Source organism: Podarcis erhardii (genome assembly GCF_964252035.2).
Source record: "Podarcis erhardii genome assembly, chromosome: 14".
NCBI classification, from domain to species: domain Eukaryota; kingdom Metazoa; phylum Chordata; class Lepidosauria; order Squamata; family Lacertidae; genus Podarcis; species Podarcis erhardii.
The window spans coordinates 25,931,456-25,953,809 of record NC_138503.1 but is presented as its reverse complement, the minus strand read 5'-3'; the positions used below and the strand labels follow the sequence as shown (position 1 = coordinate 25,953,809).

Genomic DNA, 22,354 nt, shown 5'->3' with positions numbered 1-22,354 from the left:
ACCCCCATTGTTCATCCTGGACACTGAGGTCCTTCTGGCGGTTCCCTCACTGCGAGAAGCGAAGTTACAGGGAACCAGGCTGAGGGCCTTCTCAGTGGTGGCGCCCGCCCTGTGGAATGCCCTCCCATCAGATGTCAAAGAAATAAACAGCTATCTGACGTTTAGAAGACATCTGAAGACAGCCCTGTTTAGGGAAGTTTTTAATGACTGATGTTTTGATGTATTGTTAATCTTTTGTTGGAAGCCACCCAGAGTGTGCGGGGTATAAATAATATATTGTTATTATTATTACTACTACATGGGAGCCAGTCTGCAACACTTGAGCACCTGCTGGGTTTGCTCTCTTGCTCAGGCAATACGTTCAGCACCGAAGTCCACGGGCTGGAGAGCGACACCCGGTATTTCTTCAAGATGGGAGCCAAGACGGTGGTTGGGTCAGGGCCGTACTCCAACGTCAAGGACGTGCAGACCTTGCAGGAGAAGTTCTCAGGTACACACAGCAGCGCACACAGTGCAAGGTGGGGTTCGCCTTGGCAGGCCGCGGCATCACCCTCTTCTCTTTGACTGCTCTCCTGTGTCCCTCAGATATGCTGGACGTTCACTCTGTCACGGGGATCATCGTGGGAATCTGCCTAGGCTTGCTGTGTGTCCTCTTCTGCATGTGCGCCAGCTTTCGCAACAACAAGCCAAGGTAGGTTTCTGGTACTTCAGACCAAACTGAAGCCTGTCCGTTTGGCCATGAGCCTGCCATATCTGTATCGCAGCCTCTGTTCTGTGTCTTTTGTCCGAAGCCTGGAGGACCACTGCCAGTCAGTGCAGATAGCAGTGAGCGAGATGTGCCAATAGTCTGACTTAGTCAAAGACTGTTTCCTATGGTGCTAGAGAAAGCATTGTCACGGACACACGTAGCAGGATAATCTCAGTATAATACAAAAGTAGCTACAACCCTAAAGTGTACCATAGCATATGTTTTTTGTATTGGCTGACTAACACAGCTGCCTTGCTGGAATTATGAAGGCAGTGTTGCAGTTTTTGAAAGTAAAGGTCTCAGGTGCTGGCTGCATCTCCAGGAAGGACTGAAAAGAAACCCCTACTTGAAATCTTGGAGATCTTCTACCTGCCATTGTGGACAATAATGACCTAGATCAAGGTTTCCCAAACTGGCGTTTCCAGCTGTTTTTGGACTACAGTTCCCATCATCCCTGACCACTGGTCCTGCTAGTTGGGGATGATGGGAGTTGTAGTCCAAAACAGCTGGAGACCTAAGTTTGGGAAACCCTGACCTAGATGGACCAGGGGTCTAACTCTGTATAAGGTAGCTTCTGTTCTGTATATCATCCCACAGCAAATAAACCAGCAACTGGTCATTTAATAACCTGCTGCTATTGGCCAAGAATGAGTCCTATGCCTAGCACTGGTTCAGTCTGCTGGGAAATCTCCAGCATTCATTGAGCTGCAGAGGACATTTCGTTACTGGTTGGTGAGCGCTTAGTCTTTTGTTCATTCACTCCTGCAGAGAGTCTGTGGCAGGCCTGGTTTCCCAAGCAGCCGGGAACCACACCTACTATCACCGGAGCCGGCAAACACCGTCCCTTCCTGTGGCCCCCTCCAACTCTCATGAACTGGAGTCCCTGATGACCCCGCTCTCTGATGATGCTCCCTCACCACCGGCGGACATCATGGAGCTGACTGAAGTGCAGGGCCTCATTCGTGGTTGCCCCCTGGATGACAGCACAGGCCACATCAAAAGAAAGGTATTTTATTTGGTCCTATGGTCTCCTTTCGTGGGGATCCCCTTGCCACTTTGAAGGGGAACAAGCAGTCCTCAGATAACCTGCTCCCAAGGTGGGTTGGATATTTTGGGGGAGGTTACATCTTACAGTTTGAATTGGGCCTCGAAATGTTGAAGGCAGTGAAGATATTTTAATGATGGCAGATTATGTTCCTGGCGATCCTGAAAGCCCAAATTAGATTGCTTGGAAGGGGAAGGGGGACATGAAAGACAGGACCTTCAAGGTGGCTTTCTCTGAAATGCTACCTGTTCCACACGCAGGGCCAGCTAGACAATGCATGGATGAGACATTGGGAAGAGGGGGTTTGGATTTGTTAGGCACTGGGAGACATTTTGGGACATGCTGAGAATGTGCAAAAGTTCCCAGGCACCACTTCCACCAAGATGGAAGCAGGTTGCTAGAGCTTAAAATAAAAACAATTGCCGAGCAGCCTTTAATGTGATTGCTGGGGGTGGGGTGAAACTGAAAAGAGCCAAGAAGTGTCTGGTTTGGGGTGAAAATGATTATGACTATCCAGATGGGGCCAGATAAGTTCTGCAAAGAAAGTACATGATAGCCAATTGCAAGGCATATTTTGATTTTTTGGCTGAGTTCAGTAAGCATCTCTTCACCCACCCCCATTCAGTTCTCTCCCATGGATCAGGCCTCTGCCCCACTGTCTTGCACCACCAATAGAGAAATCCCTGTGCTGGGATCACAGGATTTGGGCAAAAGTGTGTTTGAGCAAAAATAATCTGAACCTTGAAGAGCACACAGAGCTGAAGGAGGAAATGAGGAAGAGAGTCTCTTTTCTAGCTTCCTCCTTCAGCTGTATGTACTTTGCAAGGGAGGAAAAGGGAGCAGCGAAGAGGAGCAGGAGCAGTGGCATAGCGTGGGTTGTCAGCACTCGGGGCAAGGCAAGTAATTTGCGCCCCCAACCCATGGATTTGCGCCCCCTAACCTGCGGATTTGCGCCCCCTAACCCTAACCCCCAGATGTTGCGCCTGGTGCGGCCGCCCCCCCCGCACCCCCCACGCTATGCCACTGAGCAGGAGGCTGGTTCACAGATACCATAGGAAGACCTGAGTGGAGGACTTGCTGGCAACCAGTGCCCTCGGGCTTAGAAAATTCAACGGTCCCCTGAGCTAAGCCATCCCTGTGCTAAGGTAGTGTAAAATAATAATTGCCAAACCTGGAGTACCAGAGAGAACTTCTGCAGTACAGAACCAAGCTAAATCATGTGTCTTAAGAGATGTCAGTGGATCCCACTTATTGCTTCCCAAGATGTTCTGCATGTGTATTTAGCCCATTCCCCTTCGCTGGTTGGGGCTTGGTGTCAGCAAACTGCAGAGTGCAAGAAATGGTCATGGATTTGAGCACCATTCTTCTTCCTCTGAGGGACGCGGGTGGCACTGTGGGTTAAACCACAGAGCCTAGGACTAGCCTCTCAGAAGGTCGGCGGTTCGAATCCCTGTGACGGGGTGAGCTCCCGTTGCTCGGTCACTGCTCCTGCCCACCTAGCAGTTCGAAAGCATGTCATAGCACAAGTAGATTAAATAGGTACCGCTCCGGCGAGAAGGTAAACAGCGTTTCTGTGCGCTTCTCTGGTTCGCCAGAAGCAGCTTGGTCATGCTGGCCACATGACCCGGAAGCTGTACGCCGGCTTCCTTGGCCAGTAAAGTGAGATGAGTGCCGCAACCCCAGAGTCGACCACGACTGGACCTAATGGTCAGGGGTCCCTTTACCTTTACCTTCTTCCTCTGACTCCTTCTGTGGCCAGATGTTGCCCCATGAACAGATTTGCATCATAAGGTTCTGGAGCTTGGTGTGTTTTATGGACAGGCAGAAGAGGGGGGGCTGCACCTGTGCATCGTCCCCACTCCCACTCCACCCCCCAAGTCTTGCTGTCATGGCAGTTTCTGCTCCAAGTTCCCTTTATAACTTTTTCTTTCTTTTGCGGCAACTTATTTTGCCTGCCAATTGTGCCGCCTTTGCTTTTCCTCCTCACTTCGCTTGCCCCTCCCCGCCCACCCTTTTTCTTTAAAGCTTCCCAGAGTTTGTCTGGAGCATTTCATTTCATTAGGGAATGTTTAATTGGCCTAATTTAGCTAATCAGTTTATGCCTGTCTTTGTAGCCTGTGGAGAATGTGTAAGGTAATTAGGAGATTGACTGAAACAAGTGTGTGGCGAGCGCGTGGGATTTCGCGTTGGCGTCAATCATGACATTTCTTGCGGGTCCCCAGCCCTGAAGAGAAAGCAGCCGTCAAGCTGGAGACGGGGAGGAGGGCAAAGTGCAGTCGGGTGGCAAGAGCTTTAGCTGGGCAGGGTAGAGTTTCTTTACAGCCAGAGGTTTTAACCTCTTTGTGGGTGGAGAAATGGAGGTGGACCTGGGTTCATGTTCTCTGTCTCCGCCAAGGACTCACCACATGGCCCTGGGGCAATTCACCCTCTCTTATCTTCCATTCCCTGTACAGTGGTACCTCCGGTTACAGACGCTTCAGGTTACAGACTCTGCTAACCCAGAAATAGTGCTTCAGGTTAAGAACTTTGCTTCAGGATGAGAAGAGAAATTGTGCTCCGGCGGCGCGGCAGCAGCAGGAGGCCCCATTGTTCCGCAGGTCCGTTCTTAACCTGAAACTGTTCTTAACTTGAAGCACCACTTTAGCTAATGGGGCCTCCTGCTGCTGCCGCGCCACCGAAGCACAATTTCTGTTCTCAACCTGAACCAAAGTTCTTAACCTGAGGTAAAATTTCTGGGTTAGTGGAGTCTGTAACCTGAAGTGTATGTAACCTGAAGCGCATGTAACCCGAGGTACCACTGTAATAGCTCCAGCTCAGCTGCTTGTAAACCGCTTACATAAGAACATAAAAAGAGCCTGGCTGCAGGATCAGGCCAAAGGGAGCCTATCTAGCTCAGCGTCCTGTTCTCACAGTGGCCATCCTGATGCCTCCGTGAAGCCCAGGAGGAGAACCCCAGTCCAGCAGTGCTTGTCCTGTGATTCCCAGCAGCTGGTATTCATAGGCTTCTGGCGGCAAAGGCAAAACACCACCACTGATAGCCCTCTCCTCCATGACTTTGTCCAGTCTTCCTTTAAAGCTATCCAAAGTGGTGGGCGTCACTCCCTCTTGTAGGATTGATTTCCATAGTTTGTTGGGGCTGCCATATGTCTGGAATTTCCTGAACATAGCTGGGATTCGGTCCTCATAAACAGCACCTATGTCGGAAGTGTAGATTGAGCTATTAAAAATAGCTCAGAACATCACATTTAAGCTCAATGAGTTTGACCAAAAATAATTTTTAAAAACTCAACAACTTTTGTGTCAGGATTTTCACTTTTTGAAATACAACAACCTTAAACTATATGTTGCATGAAGAAGTATTCGTCCTGAATTTTCGACCATTCAGCTTCAGTGGATGTCCGGAGTGACAATCTGACGAGGGGCGGGGGGGAGAAAAAGACTCTGTATCTACTGTGTCTCCCTTTACACACTTGTACAGCAGGTCAGGTGGCCAGGAGGAGTCATCTCCGAGACCCTGTGAGGCTTGTCTGAGGAAGCGGAAGTATAAGATCTTCCAAGAAATGCAACACATGGTCTTCCCTTTCCTTTCAGGCTCGATATTATCTTCAGTAGGCAGATACAGACTCTAAACATCAGAGCCAGCCCTGCCACTTGCCAGAGTGGGGCAGCTGCCTCAGGTGCCAGATGCTGGAGGTGTAACCCACCCCATCCTCCTGAGTCCCCAAAGCTAGCCTGTGCCCCCTAAACTTGCCTTCTGACCTCTAGTATTGTGGGACAGAGGGGAATGTTGACCCACAACCACTGTTGAAATAAGATTCAGCTGCCAGTCTGGTTAGATTTTGTTCATCGGGGCCGCTTACCTTTTTCAGTTTGAGGGCTGCAATCAGCCCTCCGGGGGGGGGGGTGTCACATGCCACCCCATGCTCCCATGCACCCATTCACAGCATGGAGCATGGAGACTCACAACCCCCCCTTCAGCGGTTCTGTACAGATTTGCTGAGGAAAGGTGGAGAGTTGCCACCTCTGCTTCACGCATCAAACAATCAACCTTATGACTGGGAAAGGGGTGATTTGCACCCCACCACTGGTCTCTGCCCACCTTAGCACCCTGTTTGCTTAATTTCTCCCCTCCTTGCCAACACTGCCAAAATCAGACAAGCTGAATTTTTTGAATCGTCCTTCAAGGGCAGCCCCACCGAGAGCATATTGCGGTAGTCCAGTCTGGAGAGCATGAAGTGCAGTGGCCAAGTCTTCCCATGACAGCCCTGCTGGAAATGAAAAGGACAACCCAGAACCCCACAGGGCCTTTGCCAGGCAGGGAGGGACCTGGGCATGAGTGCCCTGAGCGCAGCAGCTGCAAGTGTTTTGTTTCAGCCTTGAGCTGGGCAGGGAGACATCTTCCACCTGGTCTCAACGCCCCTGGCTGGCCGCTAGAGGGGAGCAAAGACAATCTATGTTGAAGCCTGCCCTGCAAAGGTGTGTGTGTGTGTGTGTGTGTGTGTGTGTGTGTTCTGCCACTACTGTCAGCATTTGGTGGGGGAAGGAAAGAGGCCTGCCCTCCTTCGAAGAGTCTCTGTGTAAGAGAGTCTCCATGTGGCTTCATCATCCATTGAGACCCCAGATTATCTTGGAAAACGTGGATGAACGCAACTCTTCTTTGCAGTTCCATCTGAGCTGTTTGGGGTTTGAGCAAGTGATGGGGAAGGGGTGTTTATCCATTTATCTCGAAGTCCTCACCCACCCCCCTCTTTTCACACCCACTGAGAGGCCCCTGCTGGCTAATCCTGCTGCTGCAAACTCATTTCCTTTGTCCTGGTGGCTTTGATGTCTGTGCTAACCCACCAACCCAGCCTGGGTTAGGTTTTTAATGTAGCTGCTGGTCAGTTTCAGCTACAAGGAACAGCTGAAACTCCACAGTTTTCTGGTTTTCCAACCATCAGTTGGCCCAGTAAAAAGATGCAGCTTTCATCTTTGTCTTTCATTTTCCTTTACACAAACCATTATTGACAGGTGCCAGTTGTTCCCGGCCTTATTTTGAGACAGATTTTGGGGTGTGATTCCCACTTTATATCTACAAAAAGGGGGGTGGGGTTGGGAAGCTCAGGGTCTGTGTTGTTATTTTTCTAAAAGCAAATCTATGAGGTTTGGGGGAGGGGAGGAAATGTGGCTGCCTAACCAAGATCTGGCCCATACAGTCAAACCTTGGTTCCTGAACGCCTCCGTTTTGGAATGTTTTGGTTCCTGGATGCCCAAAACCCAGAAGTAACTGCTCTGGTTTTTTAACGATTTGCGGAAGCCAAACAGCTTCCGAGCCATGTTTTTAATTCCACCCCCCCATTGGCTTTGCAGCCACCCCATTGATCCTCGGTTTTCAAACTTTTTGGAAACCGAATAGTCTTCTGGAACGGATTAAGTAGTAGCATCTGATCCAAACTCAGCCAGCCCCAATCTGCCTACCTTCTTATCAGAGAGGCAGACTGCATAACTTTAAAAGGGGTTAGAGTGACGTGCAGTGGGTTCCCCATGGGTATTTGCTTGGGGCTGCTGTGATTACAGGCTGGACTAGATAGGCCACTGGCCTGATCTAGCAGGGCCCCTCTTAACGTTTTTTACATTAATGGAAGATAAGTCTAGAAACGCCTGTTTTTTGGCTACATGAGGCCTTGTCATGGGCTGGTTGGACGCAGAGGAATAGTAGGAGGAACCTAGTGGGAGTCAACCTTGGAGCTGCCAATCAACAGTTAGCAAACCTGGACAGTGGATTTAGCCTAAGGTTTCCAGATTTTTTTCAATGAATCCAGGGGCACTTTAATTAATTAATTAATTAATTAATTACTACACATTCGGGGACGTTGATGCTGCAGTGATGGCAGTGGCAGAGGGGCGGCTGCTGCCTTGACCTCAACCACCACATTTCCCCTTCCTCTGAGGCTTCTATCTCCTTTCTCCATGAGCCTGGGCAGCCCCTGAGTTGTGGGTTCTTTGGTGGTGGTGGAGGTGGTGGGGAAGCGGTGCGCGGTGGGTCAGTCATGGAAGGCGGAGAAGGAGGGCTGAGAGTGGTGGCGGCAGCGAGGCTCGGGCAGCACAATGCCTCCCTTCCCATTGTAGCAGCCCCAATCCCATTCCTACTTGTGTGCAAGCAGGAGGGGGCGGGGATCCCTCAGCTTGGAAGGAAGGCTTCACACTGCCTTTTGGAGCAGCCCCATCCCAACTCCTACTTTCGTGCAAGCAGGAGGGGGCAGGGATCCCTCAGCTGGGAAGGGAGGCTTCCTGTTGCCTAACTGAGAGATCCCTTCCCCGCTCCTGCTTGCACGCAAGTAGGAGTTGGGATGGGGCTGCTCCGATAGGCAGCATGAAGCCTCCCTTCACAGTTTAGTTCCTGGGGTCAGGGAAGGTGGAGGCAGCCTGGAAGCTGCATCTTAGAGCCCCTGCACCACCATAATATGGGGACTTCCCAGCAGCTCCTGAAGCCAGCCAGAGCTAACTGTTCCGGGCTGCTGAAACTGCCACTGCTGCATTTCCCGGGGACATTAGATGAAATCCGGGGACATTCCGGGGATGAAATTTGTCCAGGGACTTATTCACAAATTCAGGGACCTTCCCCGAGAAACGGGGACGTCTGATAACCCTAATTTAGCCATGCAGGCACCCAGGCCTCCCCTCCAAGGTGAGAAGTATTTCTATTGAATGTTTAGCAATTGTTTCTAAATTTGCCTCCATGCCTATAAATCTGGATATGTTTACTTGTGTCCCCTTTGGTCCTACTTTTTGGTGGCATATTTTTGGGGGGCGTTGTGCAGAGTTAGACATACTGTGAGTTGAAGAGTGAGAAGGGCCCTGAGGGGCTCGTCTTAAGAGTCTTAGGCGCTCTGATTTAGTCTTGGCTTGGAAGGGGTCCTTGCCCAAGAGATTGGCCCAGCTGCCCTGGCAATAAGATTGGCACAAGGAGGCTCTTTAACGTGCCCAGCTCACCCTTCCTTGTCCCTTCCCATCTGGATTATTGACAACGGCATGCCATGGAAAGGTCACGGCACGAGAGAAACACACAACATCTGGTGTGCTCCCCTCCACCTTTTGACGTGGAAACGAGGTCAGCTTGACTTGAGCCAAAGTCAGCCTCGAGTTATGAAGCATCACACTCTGATTTCTCACCCGCTCCACTGTTTCCGTGCCAGAACAGCAGCATGCTAAGCAGATGTCAGGGAAGGTCCCTCTACTCTAATCCTTCCTCCTGTTTCTCCCCCCCCCCCCGAGTTAAAACATGATTGCATTTCTCTTTATAATCCAGTGTTAGAATCTGAAGGTCTGTAGCTCAGTGGCTAGAACACAGGTCCTGAATTCAATGTACAGCATCTTCAGGCATGACTGGGAGAGCATCCCTGTCTGAGAGCTGCTGCCAGTCAGTGTAGACAGCACTGAGATAATAATAATAATAATAATAATAATAATAATAATAATAATAATAATATTTTTAATTTATACCCACCCTTCCTGGTTCAGGAAACCAGGCTCAGGGCAGCTAACAACAAAATTTAAAACACTTAATTGATGCTAAAAAAAACCACAACAGCATAAAATATGGTATAAAGTGTAAATAACAAAAAATAAAAAATCAATTTAGGGGGGAAATCCATCCAATAAACATTAGATGATCACCAGGGCTAGCTGGCTAAATTAGTCCCACTTGGGCCAGCGAGGAGACCAGGGGAGAACCAGCTGTGGGCTACCAGAGCGGGCAATCTTCACAAAAAGGGGAGGGGGGAAGGAAGGGGAACAAAAGATCAGGTCAGGTTCAAATTGAAAGCCAGGCAGAATAGTTCTGTCTTACAGGCCCTGCGGAAGGAAGTTAAATTCTGCAGGGCCCTGGTCTCATGGCACAGAGCATTCCACCAGGTCGGAGACATCACTGAGAAGGCCCTGGACCTTAGATAGATGGACCAAGGCTCTAACTTGGTATAAGGCAGCTTTAGACTAAGGATCATAGGTCAGCTTTAGAGCATCTGCTTTGCATGCAGAAGCCCCAGGTTCCGTCCCCAATGGCTGGGGGAATCTCCTTCCCAGAATCCCTGAAGAGAAGCTGCTGCCAGTCCGTGTAGACCATTTTGAGTTCAATAGACCAATGGTCTGACTTTGGATAAGACAGATTCCTATGGTCCTCCTCTAAGATATGAAATAGGGCTGGGGGTACTGAGAGCAGGACCTGGCATGCTTTGGGGTGGGAGGGGAAGGCGAGACAACACCCTGGCATTGCCAGTGGATATGGAGGCCTCCCTGGGTCCTCCTTGCAAGAGCGGGAGGGCTGTGGTATGCCATTTTCAATTTCCAGTTCATGGGAAGTTTGGGGAGTGGGTGGGTGAGTGGGTGGGAACAGCAGCCTCTGTACCTTTCGAAACACCTGAAAGCAAGTCCTTTTGCCCCAGCTGGGGGCCTCCAGCACCCAGAGAAACCGTCCCACTCTGGGATCTGGAAAAGGCCAACTTGAGAGCTAACCAGCTCAAGCTCTGAAAGGCCAGGCAAAGGCCCAAAGTGTTGTGCGTTTTTATGGCAAACCGGAGAGGAGGAGGAGGAGAGAATAAAGGAGCCTGGACAAGTTCTCTTCTAGCTGTATAATTTAATTAGACTTGCAAACAGGCTAACACTTGTGGCCCACGGGATTGGAGAACGCCGCAGAGGAGCAGGTTTTGGCCTGGTTTATGAAGCAATAGTTTTTGAGTCTGGGATCAGGGGCTGGGGGGAGTGAGCAGGATTTGGTCCTGCAGCTGAAACCTCTTGAAGGAGATCATCCAATGCAAGATAAACCACAGGACTGTCAGCCTCCAATTTTAAAATGTCACAGCATCACTGCTGCCTGATTCTTTCTCTCACATGCCTGTGGTTCGTTCTCTCTCTCTGTCTCTCTCTCTCTCCTGCCAGGTTAACAGCCCAATTCACTTTTTCATTTCCCATCTTGCTGCCTTCCTCTTCCTCTTCTTCTTCCTCCTCCTCTAGCCAGGTTTTGGCTGTTGTCTCCACACAAGGGAACCTCTTTGCAAAGACAGGAGCCCATCCCTAGCTGATGTTGTTTTCCTTTTGGCGATTTTGACAGGGGAAGAAAACCCATGGCCTTTTGAAACACATACATCATGTATCAACCCTCCTTGTGAATGAATTTACTTGGTCCAAACTAGTCCAAAGCTGAGCACCTAGGGGCAGAAAGACAAGAAACTCATTCTTCCATCCTGCCCGCTCCCACAAACAAACAAGCAAGTTAGTTTCCTTAAGTCTGCAAAGGCAGACTTGAAACATGTGAGCCAAAGCCAGAGAAATTCAGAACCTAGCAGGGGAAGAAATGATGTAAAGCTGAATAAATTTGTCTAACTTCAGAAGACTGCAAAATTCTGTTTCTGTTGCTTTTTTAAAAAAAGCAATTAACCCAGCTGTCTTTAATATTTTTATTTTGTTACAAGTCACTAAGCGGTAAGAAACTCATTAAAGAGTAGAACGCTTTGCAAGAGTTCATATACACTTTGTTGAGGCCCTTTTTGCCCTCATTCTCACTAGAGTGCTAGACTGCAGATGAGGGCTCACATCACTGAATACTCCTCTGTACAAAAAAATAAAAGAAGTTTTAATCCCCTCACCTAGAAAGCTAGCATGTCATGCAGCTGTTGACTACCTTTCTCCCTGACATACTAATTATGTGCTGGGATTAATTCCTTATTGCATTTGGCTACCTTAAGTCCAAAGTGACTCAGCCAAGACTCACCTCAGTGGAAACAAAGCCTTTCTTTTATTATTTCGCCAGGGCTTCAAACTGGTTGGAGAAGAGCAGCCTTACTGGTGCCCTCCAGATGTTTTAGACAGCTGTGCTGGCTAGGACTGACAGGAGTTGCGGTCTGAAACATCTGGGAAAGGCTGGCAAGGAACAGCCTTTTCCTTTTTTGCATTCATTTAGTTTACCTTTGTTTATTTCCACTGCTTCCATTTGCCTTGCAAATCCCAGCAGCAAAGTGTCCCCAAAACCCTTAGGCTTTATTTCCACCCACAGACCTTGGATCTTCCTGTGTGGCACCAGAGATAATGTCCCTTCTTTTCCTTACAATTCTGTAGCCTCCCTGGGAGAAATCGCTGAGCAGCTGGGCAAACAGCATCGCTGGCTATGGAGACGCAGCTCCCAAAGATCCCACCATGGCTTTGAACGGATCATTGAAGATGGCGTCCAACGGAGGGCAAAAGGTCTTGCTGCAAGCGCTGGTCTATGAGGTTGTTACGGTGTGTATTCCCAGCAGGGGGATTCTTGCTGTTTGGAACAAGAAGGAAAAGATTTGTTTGCAGGGCTCACATAACACTGGGGACTGCGAAGTTACATTTAAATTCCTGGCTTCTCCTCAGAATGCCTGGTTGACTAGTTTACCAGGATAAAGTGCATTCCATCAACAGAGCACCTATAGGAATTTCCCCAGGTTAGTGCCAGGGGTCAGCATAATTTGGCTGACTAGACTCTAGTGATTTCCCTTGATCTGGATGTTATATTTGTGTGTGTGTGTGCATCACCAGATCTTAACCTATTACAGTTTTTGTAAGAATGGATTCCAGATATCATTGAATTTGCCCATTACAACTCTGTGTTTATATGCAAGTTGTTCATATGTTTGTATAAGTTTTCAATCTAATCATAGAAGGGAGCCACATTTTTATTTTTCCAATTCATCAGTATCAGTCTTTTTGCTATGGTAAGGGCACAGAGAGTCCACCCACATTGTCCTTTCGTAAGGTTCCATGCTCTGCGTATATAATTCAAGAGGATATTTTGCTCTGTAAATGCAAGGTTGTTCCGTGCAGTTCTGCTGATAGTTTCAGTTATCTTCTGCCAAAAACCTTTCAATATAGGAAAATGAAAAAACACATATTTTAGAGAAGCATTATCCCGGTTGCATCTCCAGCAGTTAGATACCTTAGCACTTTTTAAAACAAACGTAATGGGGTCCAGTATATTCTAAATATTATTTTTTGTTGTATAAGCCTCAATTTAAGGCCCAGAGACATTATACTTCAGTTGATGCAGCCTAGAATAGAATTTGCGTTTTTTGCTATCACACTCTTGACTCATGTTAAGCTTGTGTTCACTAAGACCTGCAGATCCTTTTCATATGTTCTGCTGTCAAGCCAGGTGTTCCTCATCCTGCGTTTGTTCAAGATGCACCTCCTGCTTTTCGATAAACACACCTTGCAGTATTTCACCACTGTTCCTACTCTTTGCTTGTCTCTTTCATAATACAGAATGATTCGAACAAGGAACACGCCCCCAGCAGCCTCAACCAGATGGAAGCAGAGGTCATAGTCCACTCCGACTTCTCAGCCTCTGACCGAGATTTTGACTCCCAGCTTTGTGTGCTGGACGGGGAACCTGTTCTCTCTGAGGACTGCGAACGGGAACACCTCAATGCGGAGGACTCGTCACGGCAGGCATCCCCCAGCCTGAGCCTCACCAAAGTGTCCCGGGACCAAGAAAATGAGAGTGACCCTGAGGCCCACAGTGTGTTGCTCAGGATAGATGGGCAGGCCCACAAGATGGCCGCTGAATTTCTTGAGACAGACACTGGCTTCCCCAGGCCTGGCCAAAGCCTGGACTCGGCCGAGAGCGGGGACTCTGACTCCCTTCCAGAAGGGGGAGAAGATGCGCAAGCCAACCTGCGCAAGGCTTTCCCCACAGGCCAGTCGCAGGCCCTCTTGTGTAGCAGCCTCTCTAGTATAATCAATTCACCCTCAGTGTTTGAGAGTGTGGCCTGCGTCCACCATCTTTGAAGAGGGCGTTGACTATAAACCTTTGACCAGAGCAGAGCTTAGAAGTAACGTAATACCTATTAAATAAGGCTTAGCCCTCGATGGTACTAAATAGCCTCACAGTTCCTGGTTTGGAGGAGGAGGAGGGCCTGGAAACCCCCAGACAGCCACTGCTGCCAGACAGAGTAGACAATACCAAGCTAGATGGACTCGTATAAGGCAGCTTCCTGTGTTCCTGTAAGAAGGTACAGCAGTGCCTCCCAAATGTTTTTACTGTTGAGACCTCCTCCTAACCCCACAAGTATTTTGCCTTTGCGTTAGGACCCCAGAAACTGCTGCCTGTCTTATTTTGTGAGCAGTTCTCCTGCAGCGCCCACTTTGGAAAGGTTTTACGTGGCTGCTGAGGGTCAAGGAGGTGTCATGGACTGGTATTCTGGGGTCACAAAGGGCCAGGGTGGGCCACACAAGGCCCTCAGGGTGTTTTCATCCCACCAGGATTTCCCCCCTCCAGCCCACACAACCCCGTAGTGCCACCTTTTGGTGGTTGCCATGCAGCCAGGAGGAGCCTTGGTGCAATGGAATGAGCGCTGCTCCCTTCTGACGTTGGCACCAGTGTCAGGTTTGCACCTCTGTATGGCGCAAAGTAAGCAGGTCTTTGGGTCCAGCTTTTATGAGGCCTTTTGGCAATCTGGCCTTGCAGAGGAGCAGTAGATTGTGTGACTTGTGAAACTGACACGGGATCTCTTATGCCAGGGTCTCCCTTTGCTGACACAGGGCCTAAACAGGTGGGGTGCACTGCCTCTCATCTGGCTAAGCTGTTCCCTCAACCTACCACCCCGTGCAAGGATGGTGGTATTGGTTTGTAGCTGCTGAGCCCTTTAACTGGGGGGCAGGGATACCTTTGTCAACCCCTGGCACCAATTCAGCTTATTTCATATGCAAGATTAGGAGGAAAGGGGCACTTTCCACATTCAGCCTCGAGGGGGATGCTTTTTACAAGTCTTAAAGACTATGTGATGAGGGTTGTTGTTTTTTACCCCAATAGGAATATTTTAATTATATTAAATATCAACTATCCAGAATTAATGCTTTTACCCCTACTTTTAAAAACAAGAAATAGAACCCCCATGCCTAATGGCATCTGTAACTGGAAATGCCAAAAATGAATTTGCATTAGCATAACATAAATGCACATTTTGTTCAAACAGATCTCAGTTGAAATAACACAGTTAGAGAAATCCGACCGCCTCCCTCCGTGTGCATGTCTTGTTTTGAACTCTACTTAAAAACACAGGTAGAGAGAAGTCACCGCGGCAGACAGAGGGATGAGAGCTGATTCCGTATGGAAGGCCATTTGAATGGTCGCCTCTCTCAACCTACTTTCAGCTTAAAACTTTTGTCTCCTGGTGACATTTTCCAAGTGTGTGATACACAGCAATCAGGATAGTTAAAGCTGCAGTCCTGCAGTTTCTGGGAGGTTGTTGGATCTCCCTCTCTGAAGTAGAAGAGGAAACTGTGTTGTGTTGTGCATCAAGTGTGCATTAGATGCTCTGAACTGAAACTGGGCACTACACACACACACACACACACACACACAGACACACCTTTATCAACCCCCTGCCCCAAAAGCAGAATAAAAGTTTAACCACCTATGTAAAAAGGGCCAGTAAAAGGGCCCAGGGAACAATATGATGATCCTTTCTCACTTGCCTTTGGTCCAAGGGCTCCAGTAATGTATTTCTACTACCAGCATGTAGAATTCAGCCTGCAGGTATTGCGAGTGCTCTGCACCACAGCTCATCTGGTGTTCTTCTGGTGCTTAAAAGGAGCCCCAACCAACCTGGCCCTCAACATCCAGCAGCAGGAAAGCGTTGGGGTGAGGGCACAGTGGGGCTGTGGAACTGTTCCGAAACGCTCAACCTATTCCTTGAAATTTCCCTCCACCTCCCAGGCAGGCATCCTATTGGGTTGCATCCTCTACCGATGCTGACTTTTCTGATTGAATAGAGGGGCCCCTTGCAATGCTGCTGGAACATCCCTGCTCCCTCACCTTATGTGAGAGTTGCAGTATTTAGGGCTGGTTTATAGGTTCAGCCGAATCAAGTGGTATGAAGGTTTTATTGGCCCGGAGTTTCAATGTTGAGTTTCACTTTAGCCTTCACGCTGACATGCTCACGACCACAGGTCAGCTTTTCCTCCCCTGAATTGAAAGCTTTTCCACGGGGGTGGAGAGCCTCAGTCCTGGGGTGGGTCAAAGATGCACACACCTCCATGGGCCTCTTGATCTGGCATTGCAGCCCTCCTAGGTGCTTTTGCCCAGCTGGGCTGTGTCCCTGAACTGCAATACTGCCTCCTGTTTATCTCATGGAGAATGCGGAGGGGCAGGTGGGGCTGTAGGAACCTCTTAAGTTGGCACACCTCTAAATCTAGCCTACTGTACCTCCATTCATTCTGCCTCTGGCCCCCATGCAGCACTGGCCCCCGGGAGGTTACCCACGGGTGAATGTGGCCCTGGGGCTGAGAAAGCTCCCCCTTCCCGTCCTTTCCCTATGTTTTCTGTGTTCATCATCAGCAGGAAAGCAGCCTTCCCCCTGTTCCCATGTTTCTGGTGGATGCTGGCCCTTTCCTTGCAGGCAGGTGTTGCCGCCACTTATTACACACTCTGCGAGTGCTTCTAACAGCTTGTTCCGAAAATAGAGAACCATCTCCAGCAACTGGGTCACCTCACTAGCCTGGATGTTTGTGTTAACACAGGCCGCTTTCCAGGCAGGAAGCCCTCCTGCCTCAGCCCCACTGAAAGGAACAGGGGTCCATTTAGGGCTCTTGTTAATTTCACTGCGGGCTCGGTGAGGGATTCCTGCTGCGATGGGGCCCTGTAGGTTCTTGTACCTAATATTTTAGGTATTGGTCTTTCTCTTTTTTCTCCTTTTTAATGTATGACAATGTATTTTTTATTTCCTCAGAGCATCTTTATATTATTTAATTTTTATATGAAAAAGGAAAAAAAAATCTAGTAGTGTGTGTCTCTAGTGTAGCATTTGTACTGCAATTTCTCTATGGTGTTTCCCCCCTCCTTAACACAACAACTACCTCATGCTTGGTTTTTTTTTATTAAAAAAAGGAAGAATAAAAGCAGTAGATTTTTGCTCCTTTGCGGTGTTTGTTCTTATTCTTTTGTAAAAAATATAAGTAAACTAAGTAACTATGAGTCATATCCAAGGCTGAACCCACTCAGAACAGGTGCATTAACACGGCTACTTTTCATTTCAATGGGTGGGTAGGATTAGCACTGGATACTGGGGTCCAGCTCTGAGGGCCTTCTGGTGGTTCCCTCCCTGCGAGAAGTGAGGTTACAGGGAACCAGACAGAGGGCCTTCTCGGTAGCGGCGCCCTCCCTGTGGAATGCCCTCCCATCAGATGTCAAGGAAATAAACAACTATCTGACTTTTAGAAGACATCTGAAGGCAGCCCTGTTTAGGAAAGTTTTTAATGTTTGATGTTTTAACACTTTATTATTATTATTATTATTATTATTATTATTATTATTATTATGATGATGATGTTGGGAGCCACCCAGAGTGGCTGGGGAAACCCAGCCAGGTGGGCGGGGTATAAATAATAATCATCATCATCCAATTCACTTGTACAAAGTGTGCCGGCAGCTACCCGCTTGGAGGCTTTAAAAAGGGTTCGGAGAAACCTACAGTACCCTCAGGCCCCTGCCATTGACCAAGGGACCATGGCCCCTGGGGGGTTCCACCCTCTGCCTCCCAGAAAGAACATGGCAAGGAGGAGACTCAATCTGGTATCACTTTCTCTGCCTTCTTCTTTGCTTTTCCCTGTCATTTGGTTGAAGGGGAAATAAGCAAAAGCAGAGATTTTGTGGGCTTCATTAGATCGGGGGATATTAAATCAGGTCTGGCTTTAGAAGCCGCCCCTCCACCCTGTCGCCGGACCTGCCAATCACAGATTAATGAACTCCATCATGCCCATTGGTTATTTACATACATGTTGATAGGTTTTAAATGAACTGGAACCACTCAGGAAATAGATTTACATGCTGGTGTGGCCATCAGGATGAAAACATCTGCTCTGTGTGCAGCAACAGTTAGGGAAGAAAGTAAACCAGATGTTGGACTTAATTACAAAAAGCGGAGTGAGAAGGGGGGGCATTCTACTGAGAGTTACAGGGGTGGTGAGGGGGTGTTCACAGGATGTACTCCTCTTCGAAATGGCCAGGTCCGATTTCCTGCCAGCGTTAGACATGGTCAGGGAGGTATAAATTCGGGGGGGGGGGAGACAGCAGGGGGTAGGGTGCTACATCCTTCTCCTGACCACCACCTCCCCCCTGGAAATCTCACATCTCAATCTACTTTTAATATTTCTTCTTTTCCAGATGGGCTCCCAAATTGGAAGTCTTGGGAGAAGCATCAGTGGCAGTTGTGCAGTGTTCTGGGTGAAAGTGGGTGGCGGAGAGAGGCTGGTGTTTCTGCAGCAAGGTTATTTGCAGAGTCCCAGTCTTCAGTGTCCTAGTCATTAAAAACGGCATTAAATATTTATATATCTAAAAGACAATCCTATTTTTAAAAAGCTAGATGAAAACATTCCACCCACACAAAAAGACCAAAGAACCGATGAAAAAGAAGTTTTTGCCTGGCACCTAAAGATGTATAATGATGGCGCCAGGTGAGCCTCTTTGGGGAGAGCATTCCACAAATGGGGGGGCCATCACTGAAAAGGTGTGTTCTTGTGTTGCCACCCTCCAGACCTCCATGAAGGAGGCCCATCTACAGATGACAATCACAGGGTCCAAGCTGGTTCGTATGGGGAGAGGCGGCCCTTGAGACATTGGGGTACTGAGCTGCACAAGACTTTATCAGTCAAAACCAGCACTTTGAATTGCGTCCAGATGTTCCAAAGCGAAGGAACACTGAAAACACAATGTGCTTCATTTTCAAGAGAATGATGTGCAACTTCTGCTACATGCAATGGAACTTGATGGAAAACACAACTTAAGTCACTCCCCCCCCCCAAAAAAATGGGAGCTCTGGTATACCCACGTATGCGCACAGAAAAGAGCAGAGCTAGTTGAAAGGCAACACATGGAGATCTGCACTGATCCTTGCAATGCATCCCTAGTTATTATTACTGTATAATTATAAGATCTTTGTATAATCGTGCATGGTTGCATAATTTTAGAGGGGAATTGGCGGTGACTAGCATGGAGCAACCCTGCACCTCTGAATTTGCAACTACACTGGGGATCAGTGGGGATGATTTGATGGGACAGGTTGGCAGCCACCGGCATGTGCCCCCCCCCCCGAAGGTTCCCCACCAAGGAAAGTGGCCCTCGCATTGAACAACAGCAGCAAAAGGTTTGCAATATGTCTCTGCGCGATGCAGTTTTGGCCTGCAGACCCCCAAACACTGGTCTTTTCCCCAGAACAGCGAAAGCCTCGTTTCGCCCGCGTCTCCCTCCCTCCCTCTTTTCTCCTCCTAATTATCCACGAAAGTGCGATTGCTCCCGATGCAGCTGGGATTGTTTTTGCAAGCGCCGGTCTAATCTGCTCGCGACGGCTGTGGAATTCAGTAGCTGCTCCGGAGAAGTGAGAGCCGCCCTCGTCTGCTCTTCCCTTGCAAGGGGCGCCCGCTCACTGTTTGGTAATACAATCTAGTCCGGCTAGAGGTGATTCAGAGGAACTGGAGAGAGAGGGGGGACGGGGGACCGGACAGGGTGGCATATAAGAAGCCGGAGCCCAGCTTGGGTACGTTCCCCAGGCTCCGCAGCTCGGGCGCTTCTGGCTCCGGAGGAGAAAGGAGATCTTTCTTACAGCGCAGCAGTAAAACTGCTCGCACGCTTGCGAAGCTAAGCAGGGTCCGGCACGGTTTCAAATTGGATGGGATACCATGTATCACAGGGGGTTGGACTAGATGACCCTTGGGGTTCCTCCCAGCAATACAATCCTATGAAAATAGCGTTGGAGGTTTCTGAAACTTAGGGGTGTCTAGAAAGAAGCATGCCTGCCTCTCTCATCAGGCAAGGAGTCGGGATCAGCCGATTTAAGTGGCAGACGACCCCAGACTTCATTAGGAATAAGGGGAGCGGCCTGCTCTGCAGGGATGTTGTTAGCGGGCGTTACAAGCAGTCCCAGGTCTTTTGCACAGGAACTCCGGCATCTGTCTCCCCACCCCGCTTTAAAACTTAGTTTTATATATTTGTTGACTTTGCTTCGATGGCAGCTTTCCCTTAGAAAACGACATACAATATTGGCACATGAGCACATGCAACATTTTTGTAGCTGACATGACTCCTAGCCCTGACCTGGTAACTGTCACCGAGTCCTCACAGAATCATAGCATTGTGGAGTTGGAAGGGACCCCAAGGGTCATCTAGTCCAACCCCCTGCAATGCAGGAATCTCAACTAAAGCATCCATGACAGGGGGCCATCCAACCTCTGCTTAAAAACCTTCCGTGAAAGAGAACCCACAACCTTCCAATGTAGTCTGTTTCACCGTCGAACAGCTCTTACTGTCAGAAAATTCTTCCAGATGCTTAGCTGGAATATCCTCTTTTGTCATTAAAATCCGTTGGTTCTGGGTCCTATTTTCCGGAGCAAGAGAGAAGAAACTTGCTCCCTCTTCCATGTGACAGCCCTTGAAATATTTGAAGAAGGCTATCAGATCTCCTCATAGTCTCCTCTGTTCCAGGCTAAGCATACCCAGCTCCCTCAACTGTTCTTCACAAGGCTTGGTTTCCAGAGCCTTGATCATCTTGGTCACCCTGCTCTGCACACGTTCCACCTTGTCAATATCCTTCTTAAATTATGCTGCCCAGAACCGGACACAATAGTACTGGGACATTTTAGCCCCCGAGAGCGCCCCCTGTAGGCTGCCACAGAACCTGACTTTTTAGGCTCTAAGTAACGCCTCTGTTGCCTTTACACTGTCAGACCATTGGTCCTTCTGCACTGACCTGAAGTGACTCTTCAGGTTTCCGAACGGGAGCGAGGGAGACCATAAACAGGACAGGAGTACAGCAGTTCTCTAGGCTAGGGCCAAACCTGGGACCTTCTGCACGCCAAACATGTGCTCTGCCAGTGAACCACAGTTTGCCCCCGCTCCAAACAGAGTCTTCGGCAAAGGCGGGCCTTCGGTCCATATGGCTTAGCACTGCCTGCACTGACTGGCAGCAGCTCTCCGGAGGTTCAGCCTAGAGCTTTCCCCCAGCCTAACTTGAAGATTGAACGTGGGGCCTTTTCTGAAGGTACAGGAGATGCTCTGCTACTGAGCTGTGGTCCTTCTTAAAGATAAAAGGCTCCAGACCTCATGAATGTAAAAGAGGAGCTGATTTAAACACTGGAAGCGGCCTTCGTTCTGTTCAGTACTGAACAGTGTACGGAGCGGGGGGGGGGCAACCAACTTGCAAAAGTACCCCTACTTTACACCCCCGCGACAACCATCTTCTTTTTCAAGCCGGGCCGCAGCGCAACGTCTGAATGTCAAGCGAGCATCTTTTGTTTCTCTCGCGAGCTCTCAACCCCCTGAATCCTAGCTCAGCACCTGCTCTCCGCTGACCGCTACTCCACTCTCGCCCGTCTCTAGTACCAGGTCTTGTGGGACGCCCGGGCTCAGTTTCGGGGCGCAGAGGTCCTCGTCTGCCCCTGCCCGTGGGAGTCCCTGGGAAACTGTAGAAGGGTTTTCATCCTTTATCAAGCCCTCTGTCTTTGCAACCCCCCTGCCCGGCCACACCTCTTCAGCGGTGTGGATTTTTTGACACCGTCCAGTTCCCAACACCACCGCAGTTGCTACTTTCGACAGCGCTGCTGATCCGGAGGAGAAATTTCCCCCCTTAAGGGAATCTCCAACCCAGCGCAACTCATCGCCGCCGCCACCCCCTGGTGCAAAATCTCCTCGACCGCCCCAACTAACTTTTCCACCCCCAAATAATCATCTCTCTCCTCTCCCCACCTCAAACAAAACCCCCACTGCCTCACATTTGCACCGCGGGCCACGAAATCCCTGCGTGTGTTTTCACGGGGCCGGGGGTGGAATCTGTGCATTTATTTAGGGGTGGGCTCTTTTTTGAGGGGAGAGGGCGCAGACATTGCAGACCCACAAAGAGGGGCAACCCCATTACCGGTCGTAGCTTTTTAATTTGCAACGGGAGCGGGGAGAGAAAGGCTTTTCAAGCCTTTGCAAAGCTGCGCTGGGGAGGGCAGAGACCCTCAGCCCCCCCCCCAAAACCCTGCTTTGATTCCTAGCAGAATTTAAAGGAAACCCCCTCCCTCGGCCAAAAAAAAAAGGGAAGTCATTGGGGGAGCTTTATTTGGCCGTGCGCGCTGGCCGGCGGGGTCCGTCCCGTCGCAGGAGCGAGGGAAGCCGGAGCGCGCCGGCCAGCCGGCCGTTGGCTCGCCTTTTGTTCTGCCCCCTTTGCTGGGGACTCCCAGGGGAGGGGAGGGGCGGGGCGGGAGGAGGAGGAGGAGGAGGAGGGTTGGGGGGCTCGAAGGCGGCGGCGCTGCTGTTGCTGCTACTGCTGGGGCGCCGCCTGGCAGGCAGGAGAGGCGAGCCGGGCGCCGGGAGAGCCGCCGCGCCAGAGCGCACGCCGGCGAAGAGGCAGGCAGGCAGGCCGGCTGCCCGTCCTGCAAGATGGCGCAAGGCGGCCCTCGCCGCCGCGCAGGCTCCTCCCGTCCTCGCTGCCGCCGCTACTGCTTCTCCTCGAGGCGAAGGTTGAGGCGTTAGGCTCGGCCTGCCCCACGGACGGACGGTCGGATCCCCCGCACCCATCGTCGGCCCGGCC

The 22,354-nt window shown here is 49.8% G+C and overlaps 1 protein-coding gene across 2 annotated transcripts in view; it reads left to right on the top strand.

Moving 5' to 3' along the window:
- The window catches only part of IGDCC4 (immunoglobulin superfamily DCC subclass member 4), a 78,042-nt gene extending 64,374 nt beyond the window's left edge, over positions 1-13,668 (top strand). For both annotated transcript variants that reach the window (XM_081838739.1, XM_081838738.1), the window contains exons 16-20: positions 353-490; positions 586-691; positions 1,517-1,754; positions 11,883-12,044; positions 13,053-13,668. In XM_081838739.1, coding sequence (XP_081694865.1) covers positions 353-490; positions 586-691; positions 1,517-1,754; positions 11,883-12,044; positions 13,053-13,577 — 1,169 coding nt within the window. In that variant the 3' untranslated portion in view covers positions 13,578-13,668. The remainder of the gene's footprint in view (positions 1-352; positions 491-585; positions 692-1,516; positions 1,755-11,882; positions 12,045-13,052) is intronic.
- Positions 13,669-22,354: the final 8,686 nt, after the last annotated feature.